General features: G+C 47.2%; 1 protein-coding gene across 1 annotated transcript; it reads right to left on the reverse strand.

The window, feature by feature from the left end:
* Nucleotides 1–222: 222 nt before the first annotated feature.
* On the reverse strand, nucleotides 223–26,468 carry POFUT1 (protein O-fucosyltransferase 1). Its single transcript, XM_055435329.2, has 7 exons — nucleotides 26,236–26,468; nucleotides 24,524–24,645; nucleotides 19,077–19,259; nucleotides 17,836–17,948; nucleotides 9,049–9,241; nucleotides 7,419–7,661; nucleotides 223–4,249 (listed from the first exon to the last, which is right to left on the reverse strand). The coding sequence occupies exons 1-7, from the start codon at nucleotides 26,366–26,368 to the stop codon at nucleotides 4,061–4,063; spliced, it is 1,176 nt and encodes a 391-aa protein (XP_055291304.1). The 5' UTR covers nucleotides 26,369–26,468; the 3' UTR covers nucleotides 223–4,060.
* Between the last annotated feature and the right edge of the window lie 31 nt (nucleotides 26,469–26,499).

Below are 26,499 nucleotides of genomic sequence, written 5' to 3' on the forward strand. Positions count from 1 at the left end.
TCAAGTCAGGGACAACTTCTCCTCCTTGTTGCCATAGACCTCCTTGAGGCCATAGACCTCAGCACATTCTGGACTTCCTCTTCCCTCCTAATTCCACTGCAGTGTGTCAGCAAACCCTGCTGGCTCTTCCTTCAAAACATATTTCAGATTTTCTTCAAAAGCGTCCAGTAGGTAGACTTGGGAATGAGACAGTAAATAAAACAAAACTGGTGAAATGCTGAGGATTGTTGAAAGTGAGAGTTCATTTTATTACAATTTTTATGTATATTTGAATTTTTTCCAAAAGGCAGCTTTATGTTTTTATTTTATTTTTTGGCCACATCATGTAGATTGCAGGATTTTAGTTCCCCAATCAGGGACTGAACCCAGGTCCTCAGCAGTGAGACAGTAAAGTCCTAACTAATGGACTGCCAGGGAATTCCCAAAAAGTAGCCTTTATTTTTAAATCTTGATCTAAAAAATCCACTTCTAGGAATTTATCTTAATAAAAATGTTAGATAACAAAAAAAAAAACTTACAAATAAAAATATTTTCCAAATAATAATAGTGAAAAACTGGAAATATACTAAGTTCTCATAATAAAACAACAATAAACTATGAGACATGATAAACTATAGGACACCCCTCAGTGGAATTTTATATTGTTAAAAACACTTACTCAGACCACGTATCAACATGGAAAATACGATACACTATTAAGTAAAAAAAACAGGACATTAAATTGTATATACTGCATGATTAAAACTATGTAAAGACTTACATTTTTTAAAAAACATTGAAACTTTAAAGTCATTTTATACATCTGGAGTCTGACCAGTTTCCACCACAATCAATGCCATGACCTCTGCCTGAGTCCAATCGTTTCTCTTGCGGGCATCCCTGTGACACCTAACCTTGGTCTCCCTGCTTCCATGCTTCCTCCTTCCCATCTCCTCTCCACATGGCTGCCTACAAAAAGGTAAATCAGACCATGACTCTCCTTAGTTCAGACCCCACAAGGCTTCCCACATTTCTCCAAATAAAAGCCAAGGCTTGATCTTAACTAGGCTGTAGGATGGGTCACGTCACCTGCTCTTATCTATTCTGTTCCCTGCCTCACTTCTGCCACTCCAGTCACACTGACCTCCTTGCTAGTTTTCATTCCAGCTTCAGGACCTTTGCACTTGCTTTTGCGCTGCCTCCAAAACTCTAAACAAGCATGGCCCCCTCCACGACAGCTCTTTCGAGAGGCCTTCCCTGAGCTCATCTAAACCGTGAGCACTGCTCCCCTCTGCACCCACCATGCCTTTTTAGTTTTCTTATAGCACTTAACACCTCCCACGACACATATGCTTATTATGCCTTCTATTTATTAGAATGCAAATTCCTTGAGAACAAAGAATTTATGTCTGATCCTCTACTAAATCCCTAGTACCCAGCACAGAGCCTGGCACCTGGTCAATAAACACCTGTTGAATGAAAGCATGTTGAATTAAGTAACCACCCAAGAAACTCTACGTTTCAGGTGGGCTTTCTGTTTCCTGGGGAATACTCCCTCTCTGAAGGCTCCTGGAAGTGCCAGACCCACCTCTGGAGCCCACTGGGGACAAAAGGCGGCTGACCATTTCTCCATTCAAGGTCTCCATGGCACACACAGAGTAAACCGGGTCTTGTGAACTGGAGGAGCAGAGCAGACTGGCTAACAGCACTGGCCTTTGCAGGTCAAATCTGGGCTGACCACTACCGGTTGTGTGGCCCTGAGGAAACTGAGAATTTTCTGAGTGTTAATCCTTCCTTGTGCAGAAAGAGTAAGTTTCTACTTCCCAGGGCTAAGGTGGGGGTTAAACCAGGGAACATCCATAAAACACTTAGCAAGTACAGTGGCCGGCAGAGAGGAGGTGTGTGACCAGAGGCAGTCACAGTAACCAACAGCCACGTATGGGCCTTTGTCTCCTTCAAGTTTACAATGGGCCCTTATACTCCCTTTATCTGACTGGGGCCATTCAACAACCCCAACGGCGGTTTTATCACCATTTTATAGGTGGGGAAACTGGGTCAAAGGAATAAAGTGCTGGCCTACAAAACACACCGAATCAGACTACAGCTCTAGCGCCCTCAACTCCAGAAACACAAGCTATTATGACAGCCGACACTCATCAAGAGGATTTGGGCGGCCTATTTGAGCCCCAGACTCTCAAGTGTGTGCAGCAAATGACATCAGTCAGACAGCCACACCTTCCCAACCGCCCAATGGAGGTAGGGGCTCACTCCCATACCCCTCAGTGAGGCTCATGAACAAGTCTGAGCAGATAACTATCTCTGAGTCCACCCAGGATTTAAAATACTTTCCCCAGAGGGGAAATACAAATGCCCTTTCTGTATTAAGAGTTTGATGGCAGCTCTAACCAGCAAATGCCATCTTCGCTGTTTGAGATCCTTGTCGCCCCACAGCCTCTGATCCAGTATGCCCTGAAAAAAAAGGCATCTCTTCCCAAAGGCTACCCATGGGACACAGCTGTGGAGCTCTGGGACTGGCTTTCATCAGAGTCTCCCCCACTTTTCCAGGACTGAAGACCAAGGGAGGTCACATGGTGGGGAAGTAATCAGCAGGTAACAGACATGAATTTTAGAACCACCCAAGAGAACTATGAGCTTCAGGTGGGCTTTCTGTTTCTTGCAGGATTCTCCCTCCCTGAAGGCTCCTGGCAGTGGCAAACCCATGGGGAGAGCCCAATGGGGACAAAAGGTGGCTGACCGTTTCTCCATCTGAGCCGTCCATGGTGCACACAGAGTGAACTGGGTCTTGTGAACTGGAGGAGTAGAGCAGGCTGGCTAACAGCTCTGGCCCTCTGGAGGTCAAATCTGGATTGACCACTGCTGGCTGTGTGACCCTGAGGAAACAGAATTTCCTCAAGACCAAAAAATCACAGAGTCTCAGGAGTCATGGATTTTTACCACAACAGCATTTGAGAGACAAAGAAACTCACAACCCTAACACTTTAGGCCTCATGGGCTTGGCTGAGACTACACTGGATGGGATGGAGCAGACAACCCCAGGAACGCAATGCAATGGCTCCTGGGTACTGAGAATCTTCCATCTGGTCAGGGGCTTAGTGACCACTCCCCTGTGACGATACAATTAGAAGGCTGCAGGAGGAAGGCTGGGAGGACAGGCCCTGGAGACCAACTTAATGACAAAGTTCTACAACCAGGTCCTTTGGAATAGGAGAAAACTGTATGAAGAGTCTGATGGCAGAGGAGACCTCAAAAGGATCCCACCAGGCCAGCAAGCCCTGGCCCTGGTGATGTTATGAGACCCTGATGGTGCCACATTTGGGGCAAGCCACCAATTACCAAGCGACTCTGAGAGCAATACCAAGACAGCCTGGCTTGGTGGCGGGTACTCCATGCTAGGAACAAGCTGTGTGAGCAGCACTTGGCCGTCTGCGGCGTTCTGACAGCACGGTGGTTGAGAACTTCTTTGTGCATAGTGTTCATGACAGAGAAGACTGTGCCCCAATCCCTGGAAATGGTGGGAGCTGACAGTGGCTCAGGCCAGGCAGTGGGGATGAGCCTGAGGGTCACTTTGGGGGGTCATGTGGAAAAGCAGTCAATACACCCACCCACCCCTAGCCTTATCCACATTCTGTTAAGGTCACTTTAGGTACCTAGGTTAATAAACTTCACTGATTTTTTTAAGATAAGAGAGAGTTCTAGGGGAGTCATGATCTTGTATCAAAACTATAAAAATCTCTTTTTCTCTCTATAAAACCTCTCTGAAGAGAACTGAGCATCTCAGCCTCCTCAGAGCAGGGCAGACCAAAAGACAGAGCTTGGACTGCTTTGCTGGTGTGAGAAGTTCCCCGGAGAAGCAGGGGGGAGCACGTGAGAAAGGGTGCTGTCTGGCCACTAGGAGCTTGGAAGTCCTGTGTCCTGGAAGATGGACTGTCTTCCTCCTCCAGGAAGTCCCTGGTACTTTTCTCTGTTCTCTGATCCTTGGGGAATCAACCCTGGGAGCACCTCTGGCTGCCAGGCCTGGCTGGAGGGAACAGCTCAGACTGGTGGTGTGCTCCAGCTAGGATCAGAACTCATCCCGCAGCTGAGGGGGCCTGTCCATGCCAAAGAAGGAGGATGGTCTTCCATGGAGGTCCCGTTCCCGCTTCACAAAGGCAGTGAAGGAGGAGACACAGTTGCCAATAAAGTGGTCAGCTTGGCCAAGCATGTACAGGTCGATCTGCGCCACCTCAGGCTTCAGACTCACCACCTTCACCTGCAGGAGGAAGGGCAGGGCGTTTTAGCCAGGGTTCAGGACAAAGTGGCCGGATCCGCCAAGGCCTGCAGCCACCCCTCACCTTCTTTCTCTGTGCTGAAGTCACAGACATAGAAGGAGGTGTACAAAGTGTTAACATGTAGGGTTGGGGTATCTGAGAGAAGTGCTGCCTAGCAGATGGTGACCCTAACCCTCAGCTCCACACATACACCACTTGTTCACACTCTGCCTTTGCTCATTGGTATCTTCTGCCAAGAATGCCTTTTCCCATCCATCGCAGTCCTGACCATACTCTCAAGGCTCAGTTCAAGGTCTGCCTGTTTCATAAAGCCCTCGCCTCAGGGGCTTGGCTTCTCCAACCAAACCACAATCTGACCAAAGAACACCCCACCCACCTGGTTCTGCTGCCTGGATGCCTCTGAGACTAAAGTCCTGTCCAATCTATCCCTGAGATATTCCTCAAAGATGAACCTTTCTCTTGATGGATTACCACTCCCTGGCTGGTCACCGTAATCTTTTATTCTACTGGTCTGCTTACCAAAGGAAAAGTGAAAGTGAAAGCTGCTCAGTCATGTCCAACTCTTTGCGACCCCATGAACTATACAGTCCATGGAATTCTCCAGGCCAGAATACTGGAGTGGGTAGCCTTTCCCTTCACTTGGGGATCTTCCCAACCCAGGAATCAAACCCAGGTCTCCTGCATTGCAGGCAGATTCTTTACCAGCTGAGCCACAAGGGAAGCCCCAAAATTCTCCAGGCCAGAATACTGAAGTGGGTAGCCTATCCCTTCTCCAGTGAATCTTCCTGACATAGGAATCGAACCGGGGTCTCATGCATTGCAGGTGGATTCTTTACCAATTGAGCTACCAGGGAAGCCCAGATGTCATAGGAAAGCAGCCAAAAAAACCTTTCAGATTCCCCTACTCCCTTATTCCTCCCTCCCTCTATCCCAAGCTGAGCACCCTTATCTGCTCTGCAGATAAAGACTACAAATCTTGAATGTGGCCAAAGGTTCAGCTGCCTCTCCACCTTGAGCTCCAGCCACTTCACACCAGGCTCCCTTCTATCTCAGGACCTTTACACGGGCTCCTCGCTCTGCTGGGGGTGCTTGTCTCTTTGCCCGGTTAACTCCTCCTAACTCTCACTCTGCAGCTCAAGTCTGATCTCCTCAGGGCAGCCCTCCTGGGCCCCCTCAGTCTAGCCCAGGCTCCTCGGCTCTGCACTTGAACAGAACCACGTTCCTGTACTTTGCAGCACACATCTCCGTGTGTAGCCTGCACTCAGTGATTCTCTGGTTAACGCCCATTTCCTGTACCTGGCTGGGGCTGTGTTGGTTCGCTGGTCACTTCTGACGGGAGTCTGTCTCAATATGCATCTGGGAACTGGACAAGTGAGTGAATGAGCCCCCATACCCAAGCCTGGCCCTCTCCTGTGGCATACCTTATAATTCTCTTCAAGTCTCTTTTCCTGAGTTTAGACTGTGAGCCCTGGAGGGCAGCACTACATCTTATTTATCAGTATCCCTAGCTCAGCACTGCCCCAACTTAATGGATGAGCAAGGCTTAGTTCAGGAGAGAGGGAGGCTGAGCCTATGAAGGACAAGAACAGTGGCACAGGAACAGGAAATAGAAATGGCAAGAGGCTCAAGGTGTAACAAGTATGCCAACTCTAAAAACTCACAAAAAACTCCCTGGGACTCTCCGAGTCCTTCCATTTAGTACAGAGGTAGGGGGTGTGGGCAGAGCTGGGGCTGAAAGTGCTTTGCTGTCACACAGAGATTTCTGATGTAACAAAAATCATCATCTTGCTATTCAGATGGTAGCAGAAAAATAATACCAGCTTAATCATGGTCAAAATCCCCTAAACAATTCCGCCTACACCCTGAAACTTACCCGCTCTGTGTCATGCCCACTAAAATTAGCCCTGAGACCTCCCTGGGTAAATTCTATCCTTTCTTGGGACTTTGGTTTCCTCAGTTTTAAAATGCAGAGGTTGGGTCAGAGGTGCTCCAAGGTCTCCGGCTCTGATAGTCTTCTATAAAGTGGGTGGGTGGGGACCAGAATGCTGTGACTTGGCACTTCCTCTACAAGGCACTTCCTCAACAAGCCCGTAAAAGGGGGAATGGGAGCCCCTCGACATAAAGCCAAGGGCACCCACTGTTAGAAAGCAGATGTTTGTCTTTTAAGGTCTGCACAAGCATTTAGGGGCTTTATGCACTCCAAAGTCTTACTGAATGTTCACTATTAACTCCACCGTTTTACCAATACATAATTACTTATTACCTATTCTTCACTTACTCAGTACCAAGCGCATTCTACTATTTACTCCTATGTCAAACCCCTACTATTCACCCCTTCCTTAAGCATTTATGAAGCACAAAAGATCCTTTCCTGTACTCATCAACCACCTACTTCTACTATCGATGACAGCTAACTTTACCGAGAACTTATTTTGTACCAGACGAGTTTTAGCTTCTTATTTATCTTCAAAATTACCCCATGGGATAGAACTACTCTCAGTCCCATTTTATTGATGAGGAAACAGAAGCACAGAGAGGTGAAGTAACTTGTGCAAGGCTGCACAGGGAGGAGAGGCCAAGACCCTACGCTCCACAGTCCATGCTCTTACTCCCTCTGTGGCACTGGACTGCCCCCCTCCCTTCCATCCCCCAGGGCCCACTCAACATCCTTAATCACCAAACATCTACCAAGAGCCTACCATGTATCAGGCACTGTCCTAGCCACTGGTGAGGGCAAGGCAGGGTCTCAGCCCTGGAGGAGGTCGAAGTATCAGGCTAGACCCTGAAGAACAGAACAGTGAGTCTACCCTGGATCCTGCCTTCAAGGAGCCACAGCTCCTGGGAAGAAATAAGACATATTTCTACATGAGTCTCACAGTCAAGGTGTCTCGGGAGGAGATGTGATCAAGTGCTGTGACAGCTCCCAGTAGGGATCCAGCAGCAACAGGAGTGGAGGGAAGCCTGCAGAGCCCCGGCAGAGGTGTCTGAGCTGGGGTTTAAAGAAGGGCAGGAACTACAGAACAGGATGTTCAAACAAAAGCCTGGCGGTGGGAGAACATGAAGCATGAGGTGGGAGCGGAGGGAGCACCTTGGTGTTTCCTTTGATTCCCTTCCAGCTGCTCTCCTCCCAGGCCCACACCCCACGTGTACCTTCCCTTTGAAGAGCTGCTGGATCTCAGGAAGGTAACTCTCAGAGTCGGTGGCGATGTAGACCGATTGGGCGTTTACCGCTGTCACCCAGAGCTTCAGAGCACGCCTGATTTCCTTCAGGTCAGGGAGGCACATGGTCATGGTGAGCGGGGCGGCGGTCTGGCGGCTGTAGCCCACGCATTGTGGGGAGGCCATGAAGTGGGCGCCAGCGGTTCCATCTTTCAGCATGGCACACGCGTTTTTCTGTGGGGCGGGTGGGGACAGAGCTATAGACGGCCACTGCCCACAACCCCAGAAGTAAGAGCCCAGGAAAGGGAAAAAGGCAGGCGATACAAGAGTGCAACTTTTTTTTTAAACCACTGAGGAAAAGGGAAATGTATCAACAGTTAACAGTGCTAAGGGGATATTGGTTTTTCACAATTTTTTTTTCTTGGTCTTACTGCATTATCTAGGACTTCCAGCAGAATTTTGAACTGAGATGGTGATAATGGGCAGCCTCATCTGATTTCTGACTTCAGTGGCAACACTTCTGATAGCCCCAAGAAGTGCATGTTTGCTGTGGGTTTCGAAGAGATAGGCTTTATCAAGCTAAGGTGGGCCCCTTATATTCCCGGTTGGTTAAGAGTTGTTTTTCTTCTTTTTTTAAATCATAAATGAACATTGACTTTTTATCAAGCGCTTTCTTGGCTGCCACTGAGATGACTATATGATTTTTCTTCTTTGGGCATTAATACAATAAATTTCACTGCATCACTGAGATAAATTTTACTCGTTTGTGTTGCATGTTCTTTAATATGCTACTTGATTTAACTTGGTAATATTTTACTTAGGATCTAGGCATCTGTGTTCACTAGTGAGAATGGACTCTATTTTCCCGAGTTGAGTTTTTAATGACTTTGGTATTAGCATTATGCTAGATTAAAAAAAAAAAGAGCAGCTTATATTTTCTTATGTCCTAGGAGAATACAGGTCCTGGCTCCTTTACTTCGTGGAGGGGCAGGAAGAGGGTCATGTGGATGTGACTGCTTCCTCAAATGACACTGAATGAATTTTGATCTAATTTCCATAGTTCTGAGTATTTTTCAAGTTTCCGTTAATGAGTATTTCTCACACACAGATATATATATATCTTCTTACGTAAACTAAGGAGATCGTCTGTACTGCTCTGGTTATTTTCACAGGGAGGATAACCTGATGAGGTTTCTGCACATTTAAGCAGCTGCCGAATTTAGAGGATAGTATCTTCTTTTCTTGGGAGCCCCACCCAACCTCCAGAGCTTGTTTTTCAACAAGGAGTCGACTGGCTAGACACTGAGCTGGGGCGGAAGACTGTGGGCTCTCTCTGGCTTGCTGCCTGACTCAGAGCCTAGCTTGATGCCTCAGTTTATCCATCTGTGAAATGCAGAAAAAAGGGTAACTGTTAAAAATGAGAACTACCAAGCAAGTACTCTGAAGCCACATTTTGGATGTCCATGGTGGGACTGTGGGGCACAGCCCCATCAGCTTGGCCGAGTGAGGTCTCTTTGCCCTGGCTAGGATTTGGTGCAATGGGTTTAGTGTTCAGTGTCACAGACATGGGCCCTGCTCATGGATACGTCCAACCCAGCCATGAGAGGAAGGGGGAAGTTACCCAGTCGGAGCCAATGCGCAGGTGAATGCCCACGTAGGGCCGGATGAGGTGGGCGCGAATCTGGGCCTCCCCTGTCCTCACCATCTCGTCTGACCACACCATGTACTTCTGGAGTGGCCTGTGCTCCTCCAGGACAGGGAACTGGGCAGGGGCACCAGGCAGGGCAAGCACTGGATGTTCCTCTGGAGAAAATCTAGGCAGGAGACAAAATGAGAAGTCAGACAGACAATGCACAGAAAGTCTGGCTGCCACCCCCACGGGAAAAAGGATGGCGTTGCACCATGTCCCAGAGACCCTGCGGAGGGGCCCCTGTAACATGCAAGAAGCACGAGAGGTTGTGAAACACCAACGGGCTGATAAGACACCTTGGCAGCAGCAACAGCCACAATATGCAATACTGTCCCGCCACGAGGAATTTACAACCTTCTTTGCTTGTTTAACAATTAAAAATTTACAGTAGAGCATTCCAGCCCTTTGTATGTCATGCTGGCTTCCAATCTGTGGTGCGGTAATTCACTCCGGGGTGGGGTGTCTAGACTGAGCCTCTGCCCTTTTACTCTCTCGGTGGGATTAGGAAGTGCAGCTGCTAACAGGTCACACTCACAGGGAGCGTGTACAGTGGATGAGATCACTCACTCAACACTTAACGCATATCTACTCACTGCCTACTATGTGCTGAGGCCCAGAGGCGAGTAACACAGGCATGATCCCTGCTTTCATGAAAGTACCAGAGGTCTGAAGATGCCCCCATCATTCCCTACTGAAGGCTCTCCCGCCTCCTTGTTCACAGTGCCCCTTGTAATTATTTCACCCGTCTTTTCTGCTGGACTCAGGCTTCTGAAGGCAGTATCTCTGTGTGCCCAGAACAGTGTCTGGATACACGTAAGAGCTCAGTAAAGATTTGTTGATTGAATGAGTGAAGAGCAAACCTGTGTTCTCTCATTAGCTAAGGCCAGACTATATTCCAGCAACACAAGATGCCCCACTATTCCATAAACTTGCCAAGTACTTTCCAACTCCAGATCTCTGCAGACTCTTCCCTTCCACCGGGTATGCCTATTTTCTGCCAGTCAAAATCCTTTCCCTAAAATTATGAAATAGATACAGTCACTCTGGAAAACAGTATGGCAGTTTTTTATAAAATGAGACAAGCAATTACCATATGACCCAGCAACTGTATGCTTGGGCATTTATCCCAGAGAAATGGAAACCTCTACTGACACATGAACTAGTGTGTGAATGTTCACAGCAGCTTTATTCATAATAGTCAAAAACTGGAAACAATTCAGATGTTGTTCAACAAGTGACTTGTTGAACAAACTGCAGAACGAACCCACACCACAGAACACTACTGCAATAAGAAGGACCCATTAGAACTGTTCGGTATTTTGACTGTGGTAATGGATATACGAACATACACACATGATAAAATTGAATAAAACTAAATATACACACACAGAGAAGTGAGTTCAAGTAAAACTGGGGAAATCTGAGTAAGATGGATGGATTGTACCAAAGTCAACAACCTGGTTGTGATACTGTGCTATAGTTTCGCAAAATGTTACCATTGGGGAGAAATGGGTAAAGAGTACTTGGGATTTCTCTGTATTATTAATAGTTCTTATAAGTGCACGTGAACCTACAATTACCTCAATAAAAATTTTAGTGAAAAGTTACTAAATATTTCAGAGCACGCAGGAAAAGAGAAAATAATTTAACAGTCTACATACCGGTGACCCAAATTCAGTTCAGTTCAGTTCAGTCGCTCAGTCGTGTCCGACTCTTTGCGACCCCATGAATCACAGCACGCCAGGCCTCCCTGTCCATTACCAACTCCCGGAGTTCACTCAAACTCATGTCCATCGAGTCGGTGATGCCATCCAGCCATCTCATTCTCTGTTGTCCCCGTCTCCTCCCACCCCCAATCCCGCCCAGCATCAGACTCTTTTCCAGTGAGTCAACTCGTCGCATGAGGTGGCCAAAGTATTGGAGTTTCAGCTTTAGCATCAGTCCTTCCAATGAACACCCAGGATTGATGGACTGGTTGGATCTCCTTGCAGTCCAAGGGACTCTCCAGAGTCTTCTCCAACACCACAGTTCAAAAGCATCAATTCTTCGGCGATCAGCTTTCTTCACAGTCCAACCCTCACATCCATACATGACCACGGGAAAAACCATAGCCTTGACTAGACGGACCTTGGTTGGCAAAGTAATGGCTCTGCTTTTTAATATGTTATCTAGGTTGGTCATAACTTTCCTTCCAAGGAGTAAGTGTCTTTTAATTTCCTGGCTGCAATCAGCATCTGCAGTGATTTTGGAGCCCAAAAAAATAAAGTCTGACACTGTTTCCCCATCTATTTCCCATGAAGTGATGGGACCAGATGCCATGATCTTCGTTTTCTGAATGTTGAGCTTCAAGACAAACTTTTCACTCTCCTCTTTCACTTTCATCAAGAGGCCTCTGAGTTCCTCTTCACTTTCTGCCATAAGGGTGGTGTCATCTGCATATCTGAGGTTATTGATATTTCTTCCAGCAATCTTGATTCCAGCTTGTGCTTCTTCCAGCCCAGCGTTCCTCATGATGTACTTTGTTTCAGATTTTTAAAAATACACACCTAAATAAAAGCTCTATCCTATGGTCTCTTTCCCTCTTCCTCCTCTTTCCAGAAGATACTGGGGTTTTATGAATGGTTGCACTTTCACTATCTGTATAAAAAGGTACTATCCTGCGTGCTCTTTCCACAGTGCAGTGGTGAAAGCCTGCACTACAGAGCCAGACGACCTTGTTCTAATGTTGGCTATGTCACTAACTTGGGCAGGTGACTAAAACCATTCTGTGCCTCAGTTTTCTTATCTGTATAACAGACCTGATAACAGTTCCCACTTCAGAGGGCTGTTGAGAAGATCAAACGGATTAACACAAGCAAAGCATTTAGAACAGTGCTTGGCATGTAGAAAGCTCTCAAAAAATTCTGACTCTCACCATATCTATCATTGTCATCATGCTGCATGTAATCTATTATAACTTTTAAAAAAATTAACCGCTTTAGAGATTTGGCCATGTTGATGGTGTAGATCATGTGATCACTTTAATGTCTCCCGAAGTTGTCCATCTGCATAAAGAAATCAGTTTATCTATCTAGTTCCCTCCTGCTGCTCAGTGAGGCCATTCCAATCTTTCCCCCATGTGAAAGATTGGACAGGCCACTCTTTATTCACACCTGACCAAACACCACAAACACCTCCAAACTTCCAAGATCAGTTGCCACACCCAAGCCTCAGCCTCCTAGGAGTGGGCTCCATCCCACTTCTCCTTTGCTGCTTCCTGCACAATGATGTGCTCAGTAACCACATTCCCTGTCCACTGACACGAGGCTAGACCCCAAGTACTTTTGTTCACAGTGAAGGCCACACACACGAGTGTAAGCCCTGTGCCAAGGAAGCAATGAGCAAGTGTTCATCAACAGCCTGGCTCTATCTAACACTTATCTTGTCAGAGTTTAATTTTATATGGACATACATGGGACAGGCAGTGTTCCAGTTACTTTGTGTACATTAATTCATTTGAGTCTCTTAAGAGCCCCCACGAGGCAAGTACTGCCGTTATTCTCACTTCACGGATAAGGCAACTGAGACACAGAATGGCTAAGTAGCATGCCCATGGCCACACAGCTAGGAAGCGGCAGAGCAGGGATTTGAGTCCCGGCAGTCTCCTCCAGAACCTTTGTTTTTAACTGTTGTACCTCACTCCCAGCTCCCCCACCCAGTCAGGAAGTTGCTCAAAAGGTGAATCTATGGCGTATTCTTCTGATTCCCAGTCTCAGTGCAGACCTCAACACACGGTAGGCACAATGAATATACTCAGAATGAATGAATGAGCCAGGGGTCTCACCAGAAAGACCAGATCAGGTAGTCAGGGGTTAAAAGAAGAAGTGAACAGTAACTGAGCACCTACTATGGGCCAGGCCCATAAGTGACTTTCAGAGGCCACCTTAAAGGACTTCAAATGAAAAACAAACTTGGGACTTCCTAGGGGGCTGAAACATTAGGATAAAACCAGGACCTCTGCCCTCCTTGACCTCCTGGAAAGAATCTGCTGCTGACCCTTGGTGAATTCCAAGTCTGGAATATGTGCCCCCTTTACCTGGATCTGGATCAGCTCACAAAGCCGTCTTGGTTGGATCTGGATGCAACATCCTTACTGACGTGACAAGCAACGAGAAGCCAAACTGATGCACTCCTTTGCTCCCAATGAGGAGACTGGTGTTTGGAGTGGAAGTAGGGAATGAGGGTCTTGTTTGGAAAGAAAGCTTGACTAGCTCCATCTGTTCACATCCCTGGCTGGTGACCCTAAGTCAGGCCCTGAGCCTGGTAGCTATCCAGCTGAATAAGGCACTTTCCTACTGTGGGGAGCAGTGAGCCTCTGGGGTGTTTTACCATTACACTGACCCTACTGAGACCCCCCTACCAAGCTGCGGTTTCTCCATGCACAATACCCACGTGTGTGCCCAACAGATACCAGCGAATGGACATTATGCAGGGTACAGAGGATGTGGGCACATGAACCAGGCAGAGTCTAGCTCTTGGTTGTGGCATGAAAGACTGCCTTTCTCTGCAGCTCTTCATGCCTGGCTCCTTCTCATCCTTCAGGTTTCAGCCCTGCCAACTGCATGTCACCTGTTTATATCCACTCAGGAAGGCTGCAGCCAGGGAGAACAACAAGCCACATGATCAAAATACCTGTTGCCTTCATGCCAAGAGAATGGTTCAGCCTGATGATTCACAGCCTTCCAACAGTGAAAGTGCAATAAATAAATGTCTATTGAATTAAACCTACATCAGGATATTCAGATTCAGAACCAGCAGAGATGGAAAGAGACTCAGTGGGGAAGAAATAACCCTTATTCTTTTCTTCTAGAACCCAGCTTTCAAGCTGGACACACAGAAGCCCAAAATACATTTCTCAGTACTTCCTGGGGCTAGAAGTACTAGCACATCTAAGTACTGGCCAATGAGCTGGTGTAACTAAGCTGTAAGGAAGGCTTCTTAGAAAAGTGAGGAGGGGCCCTTCTTCTGCCCCTTTTACCTCCAGCTGCCTGGGGTTTCATCAACCCATGAGGTGACACTAAGGATAAAAGCTGGTAATGGGACAGCTAAGCAGAGATGGGGGCCTAATTCCTAGACACAAGGGAGCCACCATGCAGTCCTGGGTTGCAGTCCTTTTTTACATAAGAAAACAATACACTTTTGTCTTGCTGATGCTGCTGCTAAGTCGCCTCAGTCGTGTCCGACTCTGTGTGACCCCATAGACGGCAGCCTATCAGGCTCCGCTGTCCCTGGGATTCTCCAGGCAAGAACACTGGAGTGGGTTGCCATTTCCTTCTCCAATGTGTGAAAGTGAAAAGTGAAAGTGAAGTCACTCAGTCGTGTACGATTAGTAGCAACCGCATGGACTGCAGCCCACCAGGTTCCTCTGTCCATGCGATTTTCTAGGCAAGAGTACTGGAGTGGCTTGCCATTGCCTTCTCTGTTTGTCTTGCTGCTGCTGCTGCTGCTAAGTCACTTCAGTCATGTCCGACTCTGTGTGACCCCATAGACGAAAGCCCACCAGGCTCCCCCATCCCTGGGATTCTCCAGGCAAGAACACTGGAGTGGGTTGCCATTTCCTTCTCCAATGTGTGAAAGTGAAACGTGAAAGTGAAGTCACTCAGTCATGTCCGACTCTTAGCGACCCCACGGACTGCAGCCTACCAGGCTCCTCCATCCATGGGATTTTCTAGGCAAGAGTACTGGAGTGGCTTGCCATTGCCTTCTCCGATTTGTCTTGCTAGTCTGCTGTTATTTGGGGGTTTCTCTTACAGGTACCTAATTTAAACCTGGTACACCCAGACCTGTGACCACCAAAACTTTTAGCTGATATACAAGAGGGTTACTGATTGGTAGTGGGAGAGGGGAACTGAACAGCTCTAACTTGGCCCCCCCATGGCACTACAGGCGCTTCTCCACAACTCTAAAATTCAAAGAACAGTTTGAAAACGACTGATCTTAGAACTTTTCTGGTGGTGGAGTGGCTAGGACTCTTTGTTTCCAATGCAAGGGGCCCAGGTTCAATCCCTGGTCAGGGAACTAGATCCCTCATGCTGCAACTAAAGATCCCACATATGCATGCACACATGCTCAGTCATGTCTGACTCTGTGTGACCCCATGGACTGCAGTCCACCAGGTTCCTCTGTCCATGGGGATTCTCCAGGCAAGAATACTGGAGTGGGTTGCCACTTCTTTCTCCAGGGGATCTTCCCAACCCAGGGATCGAACCCAAGTCTCCTGTAGTACATGTTAATTTCTTTACCACTGAGCCTCCAGGGAAGCCCATAAAGATCCTGCATGCTGCAACTAAAACCCAGTGCAGCCAAATAAATGAATATAGTTTAAAAACTAAAAAAAAAAAAAAAATGTCATCTTACTGTTTAAAAAAGAAAGAAAATGATCAATCTTGCTCAATTCCTTCATTTTACAGATTGAGCACTATGGCCTAAGAAGGGAAGCAACCTGCAGTTACCCAGTGAACAGGGAAGCATCTGACTCTTGCCAATGCTGTTCCCCCAACACCCACACTCCTGCAATGGAAGGACAACTTCCGACAGCAAGAAAGTACACCTAAAAAGTTGGCTCAAAGGCAAAAGCTTACCCAAGCCCTTACATAATTCCTACAACTCAACAAACTCAAGACCATGGGGTGGCCATGAACAAGTGTTTCAGCAACACTGTCCAACTGATGCATCCACGTAGCATTGTCCCTTCTCCAACCAGGATTGTGTGCTTTTATTGGCTTTTTGGAATTTGCTTTTAGAACTGGTGTCATTTTCTGCCCCCCAGCATTTTAAAAGTAAATCTCCACCCTCTGAGGACAGTCTGCCTCCTGGCAATAGCTCTGGGTTCATTCAGAGCTGAATGGGGAGGACCAAGCAGGTAATTAAATGGAAATCAACATTTTCCTATGCAGGATTAACTATGAGGGGGGTAAGACTCTGCCAGGATTGAGTGTCCTTAGCAGCTTATGAACTAGCTCTGAACACAAGTCCCAAATAGGAACTGGGAGCTGTTTAAGGCACAGTTCTTTTCTCCACAGTGATGAAGAATGGGTGCTCTGGAGTCAGGTGGCCTGGGTTCAAATCATAACTCTGCCGCATCAAGCTCAGGTTAGTGATTTCACTTCTCTCTGCCTCATCAAGCTCAGGTTAGTGATTTCACTTCTCTCTGCCTCAATTTCCTTACCTGTGCAGCAGAGATATCAATAACACTTGTGTCACAGACTTGTGAATGCACTAAATGAGCTATTTATCTTGGAACACTCAGGTAGAGAAGACTTAGTACAGCAACTGGCACACAGTAGGCACTAAATAAACATAGTTTTTATTAACTATGAAAGCCTTACACACAGACCCCAGCTGCCCACTCACCAGCTGCATTACTTTGGGCAAGTTATTTAAATAACCTCACCGATCTCAGTTTCCTCACCAGTCAAATGGAAATTGATCATAATACCCACTTCATGAAATTTCTCAAAAGCTTAAATAAAATAAAGCATGTGAATAACAGTAACAGGGAACACAGACCAGCCCTCTACCATGTGTCATGTGATTTATACACTAGGAGGCAGATACCATAGTGCTCCTTCCATTAAACCAAGGAGGAAGCTCAGGTCAGACAGTTTGATTGGCTCACTCAGGGTTATCTGAGAAAGAAAGGGCTGCCTGAGAGCTCAGGGCTGTCTAATGGTAAATGAGTCTTCCTTGGCCTTGCTGGGACCATGCAAGAATTCATAAGTCCCCTCATGGCTCCTAACCCAGGTCTGACGTCTAAGCCCCTGCTCTTTCTGGCCACGCTATAGCATCAATGGCTGCTGCTACTGCTGCTAAGTCACTTCAGTCGTGTCCAACTCTGTGTGACTCCATAGACGGAAGCCCACCAGGCTCCCCCATCCCTGGGATTCTCCAGGCAAGAACACTGGAGTGGGTTGCCATTTCCTCCTCCCATGTGTGAAAGTGAAAAGTGAAAGTGAAGTCGCTCAGTCTTGTCCGACCCTTAGCGACCCCACGGACTGCAGCCTACCAGGCTCCTCTGTCCATGGGATTTTCTAGGCAAGAGCATCAGTGGCAAGTGTACTACATTAGTGTCATCATTTTATCTAGACTGCAGGCAGCTGAAGGCTGAGACTGGGTCTTCCTCATTTTTATGTATCACCTCTGGCCTTTGAGCACGATGTCTCATACGTGACAGACGCTCTATAAATACTTCACAGCCTGTGCCTATGCCCTGCTAACCTATTTTTTTTTTTAAATAGGGTTTACTGGAACGCAATTAATAAAGCACATCCAATTATTATCAGGATGACATCATTTCTCAGTTTGCACCTGAAGCTGTTCTTCTCTAGAAGAGGCTTCCAATTTTCACCTTGTGAAGAGGAAGGTAACAGGGGAGTGATTCTCATGCCTCAAGGAGGAAATTGAGATGCATGTGACTGCACAATATTCTTTTTATGACATCCTTTATCGGCTGATAAACTCTTGCTCAACCTCGTGGCAGGTCAACGTCCCATCGTGTCAGGCGTTGAGATGGGAACAGATCACATAGGATCCCAAGTTCACCAGACAGAACAGCCGCACCTTTGGTCTCATACATCAGGGTGCAGGGTGTGGTAGAGGGAAGAGGACCAGGAAAGTGCTGAATGCCCGTGGGCCCCCCACTCCTCCCCTAATCCCAGCAACAATGCCCCCTCCACGTACCTCTGGATCCACTGGTCTTTGTAGGAGGCGCTGAAGGAAATGCCTGCAAAAAGCTCAGACTTGTTGAAACTCACATGAAACTGATCCCAAAATGGGCCAAAGGGGTTTCCTTCCTGGAGAAAGAGAGTGGCCAAATGCTTACTGGGCAGGAAGGAAAGTTATGGGGAAACCCTGTACTATCTGACTTGGTCTGAAATACTCTCAAAGGATGGGTGAGTAGGAATGTCACTTCATAATTCCTGGGCTGGGGGCTGAGGAGGGCGGCTCGGCCTCCAGGCTGGTTTTCAGCAGGAAATGTTCACCACAATATCTGAAGGAGTCTTTCCTGCTCACATGCCATATCCTGCCAATCCTGCAGCATTGGTGGGGGTCTGGGGAGGGAGCTGACCTTGGATTTGGGACCATGGACTAAGAGCTCCAAGAGACTTTCAAGATCAGCTAATCCATGCTCTTATTTTCAAGATGGAAACCAGGGCCCAGACAAGGTAAGACACTGGCTCAAGATCACAGAGCAAGTGAGGGCAGTATTGGGACTGAAAGCAAGATTTCCTTTCTCAAATTTCATGGTTTCTTCACCTACCCTCCCCAGACTTTAGCATAAACACTGAAAGACATATTGGAGATTGTCTTACTCCCAAAGTGCCAGAGATTTACAAACTTCTGATAAATATGACAGCCTCGCATTTACCTGCTGAGAGGCAAGAAAGTATACAAGTCAGGAGGGTGGAAAAGGGAGTCATATTACCACAACCTTATCTGCTATATGATTTTGGGCAACATATTGAACCTCTCTGTTGCACTCAGTGTCCTCTCTATAAAAGGAGGATATTAATAGTACTTCCCTCATGAAACAGTTGAAGGACTAAGTGGGATAATATGTAAAAAGCTCTTAACACGGTACCTAGCATGTTATAAGTGCTATGTGAGTATTAGTTATCATTAATGATGCGGTACTTTTCAGTTTACAAGCATTCTTACTTCTGGCCCTCATGATACTTTGTGAGCAAGACACAGCAGGAGCTGGCGACTTTATTTTGTAGGTAGAAATAAAGGCTTAAAGGAAACAAACTCCTCTGCCCAAAGTGATACTGTTGACAAACACCAGAAATGGGGCTTAAATCTTCATCTTTCTATTCCAGGCTCTTCTGGTGCCTTCCCCCACATATTGCTATCCTGCAGTGTCTCAGGGCCTAGAAGAACTGGAACAGGCAGAAAGGGCCCCCCTGACCCACAGGACCCACCTTCATGGGGCATGTCTTCTTATCAGGACTTCGCTGGGCTGCCACCTCAAAGCAGTATGCCACCCGCTTCTCAGGGGGCCAGTGGGTGGGTGCCAGCTTCTCCATGAAGTCCTCCAGGCTGATGACTCGATGGTAGGCCTGGAGGGGCTCCAGCTTGAAGTACTTCTGGTAGGACACATGGACCTACAGGAAAAGTGGGGAAAAGCAGGGGATGGAGGGTCCTTCCTCAGTATCCTAGTGGCTGCTTCAAAGACATCCATTGAAACCATATACTCTAGGACTTCCCTGGTGGTGCAGTGGATAAGAACCCGCCTGCCAATGAAGGGGATATGGGTTCAATTCCTGGTCCAGGAAGATTCCATATGCCATGGAGCAACTAAGCCCTGTGCAGCACTACTGAGCCCACACTCTAGAGCTTGTGAGCCTCAACTACTGAAGCCTGTGCGCTCCAGGGCCCAAGAACCACAACCACGGAGCCTATGTGCTGCAGCCAATGAAGCCCTCACACCCGAGAGCTGCACACCACAGCTACTGAGCCTGTGAACTGCAGCTACCGAAGCCTGTGCACCTAGAGCCCATGCTCCACAACAAGAGAAGCCACCACAATGAGAAGCCCTGTGCGCCGCAACTAACAGTAGCCCATGCTCACCACAAGTAGAGAAAGCCCACACACAGCAACAAAGACCCAGTGCAACCAGAAGTAAATACATTTTTTTAATTAAAAACAAAAAAACCCCACACAATCTATGACCCAGAGATCTTAGACTTCCTGTCAGTGACAAACTTTTCACAAAGGACATCAAGCTTAGAACAGAGGCTGGGAAAAGACATCTGTAAACTAAAGGACAAATAGTAATGTACCTCATGTTCAAAAGTGCCTGCTGATTTGTAAGAAAGAAAACAAATGACACAAAAGAAAGCAAGGGCAGGAAAGGATAGGAGTGAGCAGCTCACAGCAAAGAGAACCCAAATAGCCAATACACTCAAAAGATGTGCAGGCTCACTGGAAGGAGGAAAAAGAAAATGACAATAACAACAAGACACCACTTCTTACCCAAGAGACCAACAAAAGTTCAAAAGCTTAACTCTGGGCTTCCCTGCTGGTCCAACAGTTAAGAGTCCACCTGCCAATGCAAGGGACATGGGTTCAATCCCTGGTCCAGGAAGATCCGACATGTTGTGAACCAACTAAGCCTATGTGCCACAACTACTGAGCCAGTGCTCTAGAGCCTGGGAGCCGCAACTACTGAGCCCATGTGTCACAAATACTGAAGCTCTCACACCTTAGAGCCATGCTCTGCAACAAGAAAAGCCACTGCGATGAGATGCCCGCGCACATCCATAGCCCCTACTCGCTGCACGCAGCAGTGAAGACACAGCGCAGCCAAACATACATAAAGTAAATATTTTTAAAAAGCTTAACTCTAATTATTGGAAAAGATATAGCTGATAGTAGAGGCATACATTTTAGAGCCACTCCTTTGGAGTATAACCTCATAGAGCATCTATTAAAAATAGAATTTTAAATGCACCCTCTACCTCTAGGTATTTGCCCTAGACAAGTTCTTGCCCTTTGTACCAGCAGAGGGATAAAGGATGCTCAGTGCCATAATGGAAGCAGTACTGGAAAGAACTTGGAAGGAGTTCCACCAAAAGACACTAAGAAAAAAAATAAGAAAAAGAAAAAAAAAGATACTTAAGTCCATGATAGTGGTTGTCTCTGAGTGTGGGGGAGGGACTAGGAGTAGCCTCCAATCAAGATAGACTTTATCTTTTAACAGCTTTATCTGTAACCTTTTGTTTCTTTTCTAAACAACAAAAAAAGATGAAGCAAAGACAAGAAAATGTTAATGATTATCGTTGCTAATGGTGAATACGTGGATGGTGATTATAGTAATCTCTACATTTTCCGAGACTTAAGAAAATTTCTTGGAACACTATGAAATACAATTTAGACTTTATCCTATAGGTCAGAGTTTCCAAGCATGTTCCACTAGTTCAGGTGGGTAAAGGGTTCTGCAATAAAAAGGCTCCAGAAATAAACAGGCCTGAGAAATGCTATGTTAAGCAGGTTTCTTTATGACAGGAATTCTCAGGGCCTTTAATACACTAACATGCATTTTGAATCTCCAAATTTGGGGGGAATGAAGAACTGAGAACATAATTTCCCAAACTGACTTAACCACTGCACTGGTTCTACATAAGGCATTGGTGTTCCAATGAGCAGACTTTGAGAACCTTATTTATTAGCAATGAGGTCGTGCAAAGGATTTTAAGCAGAAATAATATGAGATCTGCTTTCCTGAAAGATCTCTCTGGTGACAGAAGAGAGAATGTACTGATGGTAAGATTAGAGGAGGGAGAGAAAGATTAGGAGGCTACTGCAATGGTCCTTTTATTTGTTCAAGTATTCATTCAACATGAGTTGGAGGAGAAGCGGGCAACAGAGGATGAGATGGTCGGAGGGCATCACTGACTCAATGGACATGAGTTTGAGCAAACTCTGGGAGATAGTGAAGGACAGGGAAGCTTGGTGTGCTGCAGTCCATGGGGTCGCAAAGAGTCGGCCACAACTTGCCGACAAAACAATAACAACAATTCATTCAACATGTGTTTTGAGCATGTATGTCTGAGCATCTTTCGTAACTCTGAGAGATGGGGAAGCATGGACAGGTTAGAAAATGTAAAGAAACGTGAAGTACAGGGTAAAGGGAAGCATTTAGGATGACGTCTAGGTTCCTGGCTTGGTGTCTAGGTGAGTGGAGGTGACATAAACTAAGGCTGGAAATACAGGCGGGAACGCAGGTTGGAGGGGAAGGTGCTGGCTCTATGGGTCATCCAAGCAGACTCAAGGGCTGAGAAGTTTGAAACACTGGGCCTGTGCTCAGAAAGTTGGGGCCACAGATAAATTTGGAAGGTACATGGAGAATAATGAAAGCTGCAAGAGTCAACAGAAACTTAGAACAAAGCAAATAATGGTAATAAAAGCAACTAATATTTATTGAGTGCTGGATTAGCGCCAGGTGCTATACTCGTCATGTTTCATGGACTTGACCATCTAATTGTGAAAGGTAGGAATACAGCCATCCCTAGTTTACTTATGAAGAAACCCGGGCGGACAGAATCTAGATAACTCATCTGAGGTCACACAGCTAACAAGCAAACAGAAACAGGAGACACACCAACATTTAAACAGTGGGTGGGGAAAAAGGAGCCCTTGCTGAAGCACAAAGAGGAAAATGCAGACAGGTCGGGCTAAAGCAGGAACAGGCTGTGTCTTGGAAGCCAGGGGAGTAAGGAAGTTCAAAGAGACAGGCTCATGGGGCCAGGTGCCACTGGGAGGTCAGATGAGATAGAGACCGAGAAATGACCCCTGGATTTGGCAATTCTGAGGTCTCTAGTGACCTTCTGTGAGAACAGTCCCACTGGGGAAGGAAAGTCCAACTGGAGTAGTTGAGTAACCTGTAGAAAGCAAGAAGAGACTCTGAAAGACTCCTAGCTGAGAAGAGAAGGCAAGTGAACCAGAAGGAGATGAATGGGCCATGTCTGAACTGTAACAGTAAGTGCAAAAAGTCAGAGCACCAACTGTGCCCAGTTACTGAGGCCTCTCTGTGTCATAAGCACTTTACATTGATTGGCTCAGCTGATTCTAAGAGGGAGGGATACCACCATCACTAACTCACTAAGGGAAGGAGCAATAATTATTTCCAGCCTATTTTAAAGATAAGAAAACTGAGGCACAAGGAAGTCAAGTACCCTGACCAGGCTACACAGCTAGTAAGTGGCCAACTCAGGCTGTGACCTCATTAGTTCAGTTCAGTTCAGTCGCTCAGTCGTGTCCGACTCTCCGCGACCCCATGAATCACAGCACGCCAGGCCTCCCTGTCCATCACCAACTCCCGGAGTTCACTCAAACTCATGTCCACAGAGTCGGTGATGCCATCCAGCCATCTCATTCTCCGTCGTCCCCTTCTCCTCCTGCCCCCAACCTTTCCCAGCATCAGAGTCTTTTCCAGTGAGTCAACTCGTCTCATGAGGTGGCCAAAGTATTGCAGTTTCAGCTTTAGCATCAGTCCCTCCAATGAACATCCAGGATTGATCTCCTTTAGAATGGACTGGTTGGATCTCCTTGCAGTATAAGGGACTCTCAAGAGTCTTCTCCAACACCACAGTTCAAAAGCATCGATTCTTCGGCAATCAGCTTTCTTCACAGTCCAACTCTCACATCCATACATGACCACGGGAAAAACCATTGCCTTGACCAGACGGACCTTGGTTGGCAAAGTAATGTCTCTGCTTTTTAATATACTATCAAGGTTGGTCATAACTTTCCTTCCAAGGAGTAACCGTCTTTTAATTTCATGGCTGCAGTCAGCATCTGCAGTGATTTTGGAGCCCCCAAAATTAAAATCTGACACTGTTTCCACTGTTTTTCCATCTATTTCCCATGAAGTGATGGGACCAGATGCCATGATCTTTGTTTTCTGAATGTTGAGCTTCAAGCCAACCTTTTCACTCTCCTCTTTCACTTTCCTCAAGAGGCTTTTGAGTTCCTCTTCACTTTCTGCCATAAGGGTAGTGTCATCTGCATATCTGAGATTATTGATATTTCTCCCAGCAATCTTGATTCCAGCTTGTGCTTCTTCCAGCCCAGCGTTCCTCATGATGTACTCTGCAGTGACCTCATTACTCTGGCTTTTATCCTTTGTTAAAAATCTCTCTAAAAATGGCATGCACAAGAAAAAAAACTATGCAGAGAAAAGGCCGTACAAAAGAAATACGGGTGTTTTACACATAACCTTTTGAAGTTTATTAAGAGCTTTCAAAGTCAATTCACTAAATATTAACTCAGTTCCCATTACCAGACCCCTGGAGTTAAAATGTGAACAAAAACAGCTATCAGGCCAGTAGAAGTCATAAAGAATATGCAAGAAATTAAGACAATGCTGGACTTCTCATTCTAAGGGACCCGGTGATGAGGGAGGAGCCAGACTCCTCTAGTTTGTGACCTTGGACATGTTATTAACTAACTTGTGCCTCAGTTTCTCCCTCATAACTGATAATAGCACCCATCACCTGTGACCAATGGGTGGGACCAGACAAGGCTGGAAATGGAGTCTGGAGCTTCCAGTCACAGGCTCTGGAGTCACACAGACATGGGCTTGAATTCCAGTTCTGCTTGTGTGAATGCAGTAAGATACCTAGCCTCTCTAAACCTGTTTCTTAATAGAAATGTGATGAGAGGAAAAGATCCTAATCTAATCCTCATGCAGTGCTCAGAAAGCAGGTGCTGAATAGATGTTAGTGAGTTAGCCAGGGAGGACAGTACTGGGTGGTGGATAGGGCAAACTCAGGGGAATGGGAGATAAAGCCTATAGAAGGACTTGGGGTCTGAGAATGACTAGGGAAAGGTAGACAAGGGCAAACAGCAGGCAGGAGGTACTCACATTGGTGAAAGGAGGCTTGTGATGCTGGTACTCAATCCAAGGAGGTACAGCCAGGGTGCGGTTCAACAGCTTTGCAAATGCCAGGGAGCCCAAGAAATGATCAGCCTGGTTCCCAAAGCGCCCTGGATGGTATATTGCAGGTGAAGTGAGGACTGGGGCGTTGAGGGCTTGGGGTATGCAAGATTCAGGAAGGATGCGTAGCCAGGGATCGGGAGGACCAGGATACCAAGGAGAACCAGGGGAGCTGGCAGCATGGGACCAAGTCTGGACTCCTGGGTCTGATGGTCAAGGCCCTTCAGGCCCTGCCTCTTCTGCCTCAGTCATTCCAGGTTCTTGTTGTTTCCCAAACATGCTCTGCACTTCCCATCCCCACCCCCATGTCTTCACTCTTGCTGTTTCATCAGCCAGGGGTGCCCTTCTATTTCCTCCCCTCTGCACACGAAGGGGTAACTCCAATGCCTCTCACTGGGATCCTCTCATGACCCCTCTGCCATATTCAGTCCCCATCCTCTGTCTCCCACCTTGGATAAGCTACTTGTGGTTCTTCCACTCTTCCCAGAATGGCCTTTCCCATTTCCTGGCCTTTGGCCCTTTCCTCAGCCTGTAAATGCCTCAGGGGCAAGGGCCCTATCTGATTGTTTCTGTCTTCCCCAGCATGGCATCCATTCATTCATTCCACAAAGACTATTGAGAGGCTACAATGTGTCTGTATCTTTCCTAGATGCTGAGACACAGGAGGGAGCAAGAAGGTCAAGGTCTCTGCCTTCAAGGCATTCACAGTCCAAGAAGGGTGACAGTAAAGATAAACAAATATGTTTGGTGATGGAGAAAATGATGAGATTATTTGTACTGAGGTCACGGAAGTCCTTTCTGGCGACACTTATAAGCTGTGGCCTGAGGATGGGAAGACGTTGGTCTGGTACAGAGGCAAGAGGAGGGTGTTCCCAGCTAGGGAATAGCTCAGGCTGCAGGATCAAGTCTGTGTAAGGAACAGAAAGGGATAACTGTGCCTGCAACTAGAACGTCTGGGGAGGAGGGTGTGGTGGAGATGATGCACAGAGGGACAGACCATCATGGTTAGGAGACTGGAGGGTTTTAGGAATGAGTGACTTTAAAATGACACTCCACCACCCCCATTTAAACTGCACCCCTCTGCCAGCTTTTAGATTCTCCCTTACCCTGCTCTACTTTAATTTTCCCATAGCACTTACTCTCCTTTAAGATATGCAATTACTTACTCTTTATGCCTATCTTTTATGGACTGTTTTTCTCAACTAAAATGAAGGCTCTACAAGGGCATAAAGCTTTCTGTCTTATCACCACCGTATCCCTAGAGCAGAGAACAGTGCTGGGCACCCAGTAGGTGCCTTATAAACATGTGTTAAATGAAACGCCCTGAGCCAGCGTTGGGTCAGTGACATCAAGTCCTACCCCACTAACTCCATTTACTGGACTCGGGGCTGGCTCAGGCTTTGCGCAAGACACGTCGTAACCTCTCCCGGCCTCGGTTTTCTCATCTGCCAAATGGAAGGCTGGACAGAGAAGCCCCTCAGTGTCCTTGCCACAGGGGCAGAAAGTCGAGAAGCAGGCCCTGTCCGGCGCTGGAGTCCGTTCCCGGACCTGTCAGTGCGTCTCTGGGCGCCTCAGAGGAGTGGCTTCTCCTTTCCGGGCCTCGGTTTCCCCACTTGGACAGAAGGCTCGGGAGGCCTTACCCATGCATGGGCAGTAGAGCAGGTAACCGGCCGGATCCCAGGAGCCCACGGGCAGCCCCGGGAGCGGCAGAAGCAGCAGCAGGAAAGACACACGCGGCGGCAAGAACGACGGTGCCCACGCGGCGGCGCCCATAGCGGCTCCAGAGCCGGAGCGCGCCGCGGCGCGGAGGATGGGAGGGAAGGAAGAGCGCGAGCGTCCACCCCGCTCCCGGCGATCCCCGCGTGCCGCCCGCGCGCCGCCCCGGCCGCTCTAGCCGGCGGGCG

The sequence above is a fragment of the Moschus berezovskii genome, chromosome 15 (assembly GCF_049115385.1).
Source record: "Moschus berezovskii isolate FMDL1 chromosome 15, NW_MosBer_1.0, whole genome shotgun sequence".
Lineage (NCBI taxonomy): Eukaryota > Metazoa > Chordata > Mammalia > Artiodactyla > Moschidae > Moschus > Moschus berezovskii.

What these genes read in the sequence shown, in the direction of transcription:
- POFUT1 (XM_055435329.2), bottom strand. Translation starts at nt 26,368, where the DNA reads ATGGGCGCCGCCGCGTGGGCACCGTCGTTCTTGCCGCCGCGTGTGTCT. An exon ending in AGAAGACATGCCCCATGAAG is followed by an intron (nt 17,949 to 19,076) that starts GTGGGTCCTGTG and finishes CTCTTTCTCCAG; the next exon opens with GAAGGAAACCCCTTTGGCCC. An exon ending in TGCGCATTGGCTCCGACTGG is followed by an intron (nt 7,662 to 9,048) that starts GTAACTTCCCCC and finishes CCCGCCCCACAG; the next exon opens with AAAAACGCGTGTGCCATGCT.